Source organism: Python bivittatus, unplaced genomic scaffold, assembly GCF_059951505.1.
Source record: "Python bivittatus isolate LINGU-HERP-01145 unplaced genomic scaffold, Pbiv_v1 ctg000030_np1212, whole genome shotgun sequence".
NCBI classification, from domain to species: domain Eukaryota; kingdom Metazoa; phylum Chordata; class Lepidosauria; order Squamata; family Pythonidae; genus Python; species Python bivittatus.
This window is the reverse complement of record NW_028277031.1, coordinates 4,073,749-4,084,327: the sequence shown is the minus strand read 5'-3', so window position 1 is coordinate 4,084,327 and position 10,579 is coordinate 4,073,749. Positions and strand designations below refer to the sequence as shown.

General features: G+C 42.8%; 1 protein-coding gene across 2 annotated transcripts in view; it reads right to left on the bottom strand.

The window, feature by feature from the left end:
- Nucleotides 1–3,356: 3,356 nt before the first annotated feature.
- The window catches only part of USP7 (ubiquitin specific peptidase 7), a 71,973-nt gene continuing 64,750 nt past the window's right edge, over nucleotides 3,357–10,579 (bottom strand). For both annotated transcript variants that reach the window (XM_088152846.1, XM_088152852.1), the window contains exons 26-31: nucleotides 10,231–10,331; nucleotides 9,804–9,903; nucleotides 6,707–6,826; nucleotides 6,233–6,304; nucleotides 5,186–5,276; nucleotides 3,357–4,973 (exon numbers count right to left, since the gene is read on the bottom strand). In XM_088152846.1, coding sequence (XP_088008972.1) covers nucleotides 4,867–4,973; nucleotides 5,186–5,276; nucleotides 6,233–6,304; nucleotides 6,707–6,826; nucleotides 9,804–9,903; nucleotides 10,231–10,331 — 591 coding nt within the window. In that variant the 3' untranslated portion in view covers nucleotides 3,357–4,866. The remainder of the gene's footprint in view (nucleotides 4,974–5,185; nucleotides 5,277–6,232; nucleotides 6,305–6,706; nucleotides 6,827–9,803; nucleotides 9,904–10,230; nucleotides 10,332–10,579) is intronic.

Sequence of the window (10,579 nt, the reverse complement as noted above, 5' to 3'; positions counted from 1 at the left end):
CTGCAACATTACCAGTTATTACAAGTAAAATCATCCCATTTTTTCAAGATGGAATTTAAACATGTCATTATTGAGTGTTATTAAACCGGTGTAACAAGAGTTTGAAGAACGCACTCTTACAAATCTAATTGTTCTTTGGGACACCTTTAATATGGTCTCAATTATTGTTTGTGCTTCATGAAGAAAAACAGGAAAAAGGAAAAAAACATTATGGGGGAAAATAAGGAATTTTTGAGCAAGATGACCTACCTCAGAATTATCTAAAGATGTAATAATTGCTAAACAGGAACTCTATGCACTCAAAACAAATATTCACAGAAATGTATAAAGCAAAAGATATTGCAATTAAGGTGGGAAGAAAAAACCCCAGGAAATTACTATCTTCTCAGCTGAAAACCTGCAGCAATATAATCTTCTACTCTTATGTATACCCAAGGTAAAATATGAAGAATTCTGACTCAATGTTTATTTATTTATACATCACATTTGTATAGCCACCCATTTCATAAAGCAACTGTGGGCGACTGTATATTTTTCCATTTTTGTTCTCAGCTGTATAGCACCGAGCCCAACGTAGCCAATGCAATGGAACCTTTGCCCTGTCTTACCAGAGAAACAATATATTTGGGGCAAACATAAATGGTCACTATAGGCCAATTTCCATAGAAGTATTTTAAATTATTTTACTAATTAAAAGACATTTGAGTGCACAATAACTTGGCCATGTCTCCAGTTATTCGATGAAGTGAAGTGTTTTTTGTAGGCTGTAATTATAGTTTCATTGACATTTGCAAAAGCCACCACAAGGTTTCTTGGTTGCTTGGATTCTTTGAAGTATCTAAGAATAATTATTCCAAGGAAGCTTCTTCATTCGTAGATGAAAGTAAATCAATAAATCTCAGATAAATAAAATATCCAATTGAGTTTATGGAGGAAGACAAGTATTATTTCAAGATTGACATATTGACATATATTCCTATATTAATACCTGTAAGTTAAATAGATTGACATTTTCTCTTCATCTAAAACATGGTTACCCTATGATTGTGCAGTAACATTCTCAACACTTTATTGATATTGTAATTTCTTCACGCAAGCAAGCAACTCAGAAAACCCGATGGCCACACATTAGGAAATTATGCAGTTCCTCTGAAATCACGGCGGGGCTTAACTTCATTTTTATCAGAATGAGACCAAATCAACAAAAGTATTTTCTTCACAAGATAGGACATCTCAGAGAAAGTTGATGATGAGTTGTCAACCTCATTATGTTGAATGGGTGAAACAGAAGAGGGGACACACCTGCGTGAGATAGGCCCATCTGGTTTTAACATCCTTGTGTTTAATATGTTGTGAAGATTGATACGATTTAAAAATGCAAATGTAGCTTTGAATTCTAAACCAAAAATCTGGAATTTGTCATTATGAAGACTATGGATTTACCAAGTACAAGGCAGAGATTAGTTTTCGAGGTTGGAAAGACAATGCAAACCCATTTAAAATCTTAAGAGAAATATCTTCTCTGAGAAAGATTAATGAAACAAATATTGAATGATATTCCACGAGGCCATAGAATGATGCTAAAAAACTGGGCTTTCTCTATATGTAGTACGTTGTTGTTCCCTTTTGTTTCTTCTTTTCTTTTTGCAGCACAATACAAAAAATTAAAAAATAGTTCCTTTATAAATCGGGCAGCTTAATTTTGCAAAGAGAAGTTAACGTATTTTAAGTTTTGGACCAGGGATTTCCAAGCAAGCATCTTCGCCTCAAAGGCTGACTTGATTACAGAGTATCTTAATTCACTATTGAAAACACGCACCAACTCTTAAAAATACAACTTGTCACAGCAAAGTATTCGCTTAGGATGTGCTTTTGGAAAAATTAGCATCCGAGTAAAAGAAAATTGTTCAAAAGCTACACAGTACACTTTTTACGTCACTTCAGTGCTCTGTTAGAATATTCTGGGATGGGAAATCAGGGAAAAAGTATTTCAAGACCCCGAAACTGTTGTGGTGACAATCCTTTGAAAGTTCACATTTTGCAGAGTTCAAGGCACTGGGGAGAGAGAGACCTCAGGGGTCAATCAGCAACTTCTTTGGCCTCCTTCTGGTGAATGGAGATGACAGAACGGTTGCAGGAGAGCTGTTTTAGTCCACGGTAGCCAAAACCCAGGAGGAGCCTGGTAGCATCTTCTTCAGGGTAATAAATTTGGTTAAAAAGCATTCGCTTTCGCGAGCTTATGCCTTTCAGTGAAAATGGTCACTCTAAAAAGAGGCTACCGGGCTCCTCCTGATTTTTGATTATAAAGTGATCGTCCTCCTTCCAAGGCCAGATTACAGCCCAGGACGTTGCTAATTCCCTTCCCTCTGCTCCCGAGGCCAGTGTGATAAGGACGATGGGAACTGTAGCCCAGCAGCATCAGGAGGGCCCAGATCCCCCCACCTGGAATACTGTTGGCATAATTCAACATCCTAAGACGCCACGTGGCCATTTTTAAATGATTCGCTTTCCTCAAAATTCCCCACGTCGTGAACCTCGATGAAGGCCTTTTCTACTGGGAGGGAACATTTGCTCCAGAGAAAGCTTGAACCCAGAAAGGTGCCCCCCTGAACCTCTGCATCCGCAGGGAAGATTCAGGCAGCCTCTGACTGCCTGCGTCGTGCTAAGCCATGATTAAGCACAGCTTGTTGAACAAGCAGCAATTGGCCACATCGAACCATGAGAAATTATAAACTATGGTTTACAGATCACCAATGCTGGGCTGAAATAAGCCAGAACCAACCAATCACAGCACCATGCTTTGGGAGGTCGCGCAAACCAGTCTATTTGGTAAAGTGGCTACGTTTCTCCTTTGAGCTCTCTGTAAAAAAAGAGTGAGATGCCGCTGACAACGCCAACCGTTCAGGCTTTTAGGAGCAATTTTTAACTGGGAACTGATAGACACTGGGAGAGGGGAAGCGACTTTATGGAAAAATATTGGTTATTGTGGCACAAAATGAGGCAGAACATGCCCACAGAAATTGAGCATCGTTATTCTGCTTGCTGTAGGAAAATTATTAACAGACCAACCTCTCACAGAGCCCTTGGAATTAAGACATACCCCAATTCAGCTATTCATTGCAGTTAGCTGTATTTATGCACTTTCATGCTGCAAACACAATTCTATGTACATTATTTCTTCTATCGACACCAATGTCTAACTTTTAAAAATTCAAGCGTGGCCAAGAGAAGTCATTTAAGCTTATTCCTAAATGGAGTCACTTTCTAAAACAGATCTTGGTAAAATAAAAATCCTGCCTTAATAACGTCTCCCAAAACTATACTTGTAAGGAGAAGTCGCCTTCGACTCACTGAAGTAAAATTTTATAGAAAATTTTTATTCAACATACAACATTTTTTTCCAGCCAAAAAAGGCAATATACAGGAAGAATCATTGCACACTGTAGCTACAGAAACAGAACAAAAACAAAATATGGGTGCAGAAGGGAGAGTAGACGAGAACAGAGGAAGGGGTAAAGATAAAGAATATGAAATTAAACAAGGGTGAGGGAGTGTAAATGGCAGATTCTAGTTTTACCCACTCAAAAAAGGAAAAAAAAGTAGAGACACACATAGGTTGTCATTAGCTCCAAACTAAAATAGGAGAGGAGGCTGGGACTGAAATAAAACTACACACAATGAATATTGACATCTGAGAAATTCACTGGCAGACTCCCCCTGCCCCCCCCAACCCACCCACCAAAAAGAGAAATCTCCAAGTGTTAAATTGTACATGTTCCTTTGTTAAATATACAATTCCATTTTCTGCCCCCTCCCAAGCTCCCCGCCCCTTTTTACAAAGTCAACAGCTTACTAAATGCTAGTGAACATGCCCTCGGTGCTAAAAGGCTAGTTTGCTTGTCTTTCCGGATTAGCTAAATTCAGTATAAACGTGATGCTTTTTCCTCCTGCAATCCCACTGAGATGGCGGCCGCTACGCTTGCACATTGGATCATAACCAAGGGGTTCTTCTTAGCAGTTTCTAAAAGGAATAGAAAGGTGCCACCGCTCCTTCGTGGATTCTGAGGTCTTCCTTGGCAAAAAGTGATGTGGGGGGGGGAAAAAAAAACTCTGACTCAAAAGTCTTTTATTTAAAATAATAATAATAATAATAATAATAATAATATAATAATAATAATAATAATAATAATAATAAAAAGAGAAATCCTAGGCTGATTGAAAAGACATTTTTCCCCCGAATAAGTGCCAACAGTGTACACAATGAAGTAGAGATTGCTATTTATTGATGATGTGAGTTTCTCTTCGCATTTACAAATGCACAAAAAATTCATTTAAAGTATATAACTGAAGGAAATAAATCAAACGTGAGCCTAACCATAGTGCCAACTAGCTGCAGTGATGGCAGGAGCCACGCATTTGGGAAGAGGGTTGGAGGAAGGAGGGAGGGGCGAGGGCGGCCTGCACAGACTGTGCCAATGAAGGTACTACAGACAAATACTCTGCCAATGTCAACTGTTCTATTCCACCCTTCCCTTGCGATGCTGACCATCTTGCCTGCTTTACATTTCCCATAAAAACTCTCCTTGGCACCCAAGCTTTTTATAAAACACCTTCATTTTTGCTCGAAAAAAAAAAAAGAAAAAAAAAAGAGGGCAGTCAATAATAGATACAGAGAAGCCAAACTGAACAGCCTCAAAATAAAATTAATAAATCAGCAGCAAATCGTCTTGCTGGAGACTTCTGATCTCAAGTGCACGTGTACCAAAAGTCCTACAGTTGTTAAAAAGGTGCGCGCGCGCACACACACACACACACACACACACTTATTGTTGCCCCTTTTGCCTCGAACAAACTGGAGAGGGTAAGTCAGTTATGGATTTTAATAGCTTTTTCAAGGTACGTGTAGCGGCTTCTCTTTGGGGCTTTGTTGAAATGATCCAGCCCCAGCCACGGTCTTGGATGAGACATGTTGCCTAGAGAAAGCAGGCAGAGAAAGGAGACGGGTGAGTTTGCTCCCGGGGGGCTGCCACCACATTCGAGTCCCAAGGGGCCGGGCCACGCAACCCCACCCTCCCTTGGGCAAGACGACGCCGGCCCCTGCCTACTTGGAAGCACCTTCCCCACCCCTACCCCCACCCCCACAAAACCCAGCTCAGCTCCCAAACAAGGATAAGCGGACTCTCACCGGGTTGGGGCTCAAAGTCTTTCAAGTTCACTTCATATTCGTCTTCATTCAGATACTGGTGCCGGCCCATCATTACAATTGCAAACTTAAACTTCAAACAGAAAAAAACAACCACAGGTCATCCTCGATCACGGTCCGTGACCGGATGGTAACAAAAACTGAGCCCCAAGACAAGGCAAGAGAAAACAACAACATTTTAGAAAGGCATTTCGACAATCACCAACTCTAGGGGAATGGCTGGAGAGAAATCAGCTGAGAGTAAAACCAGAACCAGCTACAGGCCCTTGATGACTTTATTAAGCCACCGTCTTCAGGAAAATTATTACTGCAAGCTTCAATCCTTGGTGAATTCGGCCTGCATGTTCCTTTTGCCCACAGCAGGGCAAGAGGCCTTTAATGGCTTGTCTCCTCCCAATCGACTTGCAGCCCTGACTGGGGTCTGTCTGGGTGCGCTGGGCGTCTCTCTCTTCCCAGGGAAGGGCGTTTCCACTCTGCTCTTCCGGCATTTTATCAGAAGCAAAAGGAGCGACTGCTGAGCCTCGCTCTGGCGGCAGAGACCCTCGAGCAGAACCTCGACAGTCACTAGTTAAGAGCCCTGCCCTCCCGATCCCGAAACTGGAGGCAAAGATTTTGGAAGCGCCAGAGAAAAAGTATTTGCCTTCATCTTTTTCTTTTTCTTTGCAGGGAAGAGCAGAAGATGATATATGAAGAAAAAAAACAAACAAGAACAGAAATATGGGCCATGCTTTCCTTTGCATTAAACCTGGTTGTATTTTACCTCTCGAATGTAAAATCCAACATTTGGAACATGAAACATTTGAGGTATTTAAATTTAGAAAGCAATTCTATGCAGGTTTATTCACAAGGATGTAGGCAAGAACTTTGTGGGATGGGGGGGCCGCTGGGGTCCTTACAGATATAATGATATAATGTAAATCAAAAGAAGTAACACTCCTTCCTTCTACCTCACTCTTGCACCAATTCTAACACACACCATTTAGAAGTTACAGTGTGCAGAGTAACAGACATTCTATTCCACATCAGTACCTTTTCAAATTCCTTCTCTTGGATGTCCAGGACTGTCTGAATCCTCTTCATCACTTCTCGAAAGTGTTCACCCTACAACAGCAGAATTCCAGAGATGCAGGACGTTACTTCTAGCAGGTTAAAGACTCTCAAGCACATATTCTGCTAGTGGACTGTAGTTTTATGTCCCTCTTTATAGGCCTTAGAAATGATGCCTGCTGATGCCGAAACTTTGCTTTCTATGCATATACAGCTGTGTGTACACATTTATAAACACTCATGCCCACCCACTCTTGCACACTGATTATGTTTACCAGTCAGAATGTTGACCAATCATTATGGGGAGTGGCTCAGGGTGAACAATAATGTGAAACTTAGGAGAACGGATAGTCACTGGTTTGGGAAGACAATCCATCAGTTTTGGACTCCAGTGAAACCAAATCTCCCTTTCGGTAACCCAGACTTAATGCAACAACCGTCTGGAACAGAACTCACTTGGTGTATCCTTAGCAAGAAAGGGGTGCCAAAAGTTCCAAAAACCTCTTTCTGGAAATGAGCCACTGTAATTAGCATCTCATTCTCCTTGTCTAGTTCTACCTGGTCCAAGGGAATTTCCTGCAGTGAGAAAGATCAGTACAAGATGCTGATTAGGAAGACTGTACAGCAGCAGCATTAGCAGGGCAGTGGAAAAGCAGGAGAGTAATGGAAACGGAGCTTCGGAAACCAAACGTCTACTACGGAAAGCAACCAAAAGACAGTCATTTGATTAGGAAGCAGCGAAAAGATCACAATGTGAGCACATCCAAAGCTCCTTCAGTTGCTTCATCAGCCTTTCAATGTGAAGCAAAGGTTGGGAATTGTGATGGGAAGTGTAGGCCTGCGGGGTACCCCTTCAGGCCTCAGTAACGCTACGTCTTCTGCATCACGCGGGACCCAGCCTGATCAAGTCTGCAAAATATATCTTTGTTCCCTCATTAGCCCATTATGAACAGCTAATTTGAGGTTTTTGATGTGCTCAGAAGCTCTTTTTTATGCCTGTCCTTTACAATATTTATTTATTTTGGTAATCTTTGTTTATTTTTTAACTTATTTTGGTAATCTCTAGCCTGATGAAGAGATTTGATGGTATCAAAAGTTTACTTGTGCCATTCAATCAATCAAATGGTCTGGAGAGAGATGTTATTTATTTATTTATTTATTTATTTATTTATTTATATTTATTTAATTTGTCCCCGCCCATCTCCCCACAATGGGGGACTCTGGGCAGCTTACAACATACTAAAAAACATAAATATAGTTATAAAACCAGACATTAAAAAATAATAATGTTATACAGGTAGTCCTCGACTTATAACAATTGGGACTGGAATTTCCATCGCTAAGCGATGCGGTCATAAAGTGAGATGTCACATGACCACATTGGTCAGCAATGGCAATCCTAGCACTCCCAGTTACCATCGTTAACCGAGAACTGTGGGTTGTTAAGCAAGTACCCACTCCAAGCCAAGCCATTCTGGGCTTGGTTCTTCCCAGCCCCACTCGCCTATTTCCCCCCCATCTCTGCCCTTTTGGCCACTCTGCACCCTGCCTTGCGGGGGGGGCAAGCAGCTGTAGATTGGAACTGTCTGGAATTGCAAGGAAAGGATGCAGCGGAACTGAGCCAAACTGGGGTCTGGCTTTGCCACCCTATTCCTCCCTGCGCCTCCTCACCCCTCTTCACAACCCTCCTTCGCCTGTTGGGTTTTTCCAGGATGCAGCAGTGCCCCCCCAACCCTATCATTAGTCTAATTCTGCAGGCAATGGCTCCCCCCCCAAAAAAAACATCTGCCACCAAAGGAAGACCCAAAGGAATGTAGAAGTAAAAAGCAGCCACGGCTCAGCTTCTCCGGCGAACACAAATAAGAATGCCGGCCGATGGGGAAGGCCAAAAGCCACGTGTAGCTGGAGAATCTGACCCGTGGCTGCTTTTTACTTTTTTTCTCCACAGCACAAAAAGACACCAAAGAGCATTTGCCCAGGAAGCACCTTGCAGGAGTTGAATCCGCACCAGAGTGTGGCCTTTTAGGGACAGGCGCTCTCCCCTTGGATGGGGAGACAAATACGGTGGTGGCGACGGTCCTTGCGGAAATGGAGCCCCGTGCGGGAGGCTGTGTTTGCTCTGCTAGCAACCTGTGTTTGCACACTCGTTGCCTGTGAGAAACCCAAAGCCTGAACCCTCTCTGAGGTCTTTCTTCCAAATTGGAGGGTTGGGTGGGGGGAGGAAGCGTGGAGCTCGGGCTCCCATCCAGTTTGCCTTGTTCCTTCGGGTCTTCCTCTGGCGGCAGCTTTTTTTAAGGGGGGAAGCCATTGCCTGCAGACTTAGAGTAACGACAGGGTTGGGGGGGGGGCGCTGCTGCTTTTATCCTGGAAAAACCAAACAGGCGAATGAGGGTTGTGAAGAGGGATGAGGGAGCGCAGGGAGGAGTGGGGTGGCAAAGTCAGACCCCAGTGTGGCTCAGTTCCGCTGGATCCTTTCCTTGCAATTCCCCTGCAGTTCCAATTTGCGGGCACAGCCAAGACGGCTTTTTGGCACACCACGGCTCAGGGGCTGCTTGTTGCCCCACAAGGCAGGATGTAGGGTACCCAAAAGGGCAGAGATGGGGGGAAAATAGGCGGGTGGGGGGAGTTCAAGCACCCCTGTGGTTGTGTGGGCAGGCTGCCAAGCGCCTGAATTTTTATCACGTGACCGCAGGGATGCCGCAATAGTCTTAACCTTGGGTGCAGGCCGCCATAACTTCGAACAGTCGCTGAACAGATAGTCATAAGTCGAGGACTACCTGTACTACAGTTTTTTGGCCTGCTGTCTCCTGGAAAAAGTTGCCAGCATGTTTTTTTTTCTTTTTTTGAAGAGGGGAAGCGCCTCCTTTTTTCTTTAAAGGGCTGCTGCATTGTAGTGTCAGATGTACAGGATCAGTACAAATCTGGTCTAAGGATCTCGGTCCTTGAAGCAGATAAACCAAACTGCCACCTGCTCCTGAAACAAATTAATACAAAGCACATACAGTCTAACCCGGTGTTTCTCACCCTTTGCAACTTTTGGACTCCAACTGCCAGAGTTCCTCAGCCAGCATGGGGAATTCTGGGAGTTGAACTCCACACATCTTAAAGTTGCTGAGGTTGAGAAACTGATCTAAGCAACAATTCTCCTGAAGCAGCTTTACTACAGTTGTTGTTCATTTCAATGAGGCCTGCAGGAGTACATCTTTGTGAGGTTATCCTACGCTTCACTCAAGTCTCCTCTCTCCTAATAATGTAAAAATTATTTCCCATCTTGCCTCATGGTATGCAAGCTTTTACATGGACCCCTGTACTCTGTAAGTGTGGTAGGACCCACTGGGAATTACTGGGTCTTCTCAACTGCAGTAAAAGGAAATGGGTAATTCACCTGCCAACTATGACCTTCGTGCATCTTGACAAGCCAAAAATCAAACAAATCACATTTGGATTAAAAGGAGGAACCCAGCCATGAAATCTGCTTGGGCCAACGGCCCCATCATTTCCAAGGATCTGACAGTGCTCAGATAGTCACACTTCACATTGTCTCAACACTGACCTCTATTCGAAATGTCCGACTTGTTGCTGGCGATAAGCACTCTAATAATTCATCCTCCTGATGGACACCAATGATTTTGTAGCTTACAATTTCTAGCAGCCTTAACAGGAGAAAGATGGTGTAAGAACACTTGGTAACTCATAACTGAACTCCTGAGGAAGTTCTCTTTCTTGTGACAGAACTTACACAGGAGGTGAGATCACTTTAAATAAAATGCATTAAGATGTGGCTCTATATACATTTTTACAATAGTACTTTGATCAAATGAACCCCAGGAAAGATAAGGAATACCATCAACCATTTCAAGTTGTAATCAAATTAAGATTTGGCTTTGCTAGTTTGTTTAAATACACTTTCCATTTTCTGTAGCCTTCTGGGGGGCGGGGGGAGGAGGGAAACCTTTCAATTCAGTAAAGAACACACTTGCCTTAATTTCCCTGAACCTCTTTCAGCAAGTTCTACAGCTTTTTTACATTCATCTAGTAAGTCCCGCACACATCCATGCTTGTCTGGATATAGTGTTATTTCCTAAACAAAGTTAAGGAGAGAGAGAGAGAGAGAGGAAGGGGGAGAAAACAGCCAGCCAATAATTAATTGCCAGGAGGTGCAAAAGGAAATTAAACTTAGAAGGTATAGGTTCTTGGAGTTATATCCAAATGCTAAAACTTATCAAGTACCTTCCCTACACAAGCATCACTAAAATGAAAGCAGGCCACCAGGCATATAGATGCTCCAGTGTTTCCAACAGGGCTTGCAGAAGTATTGTATCAAAATGG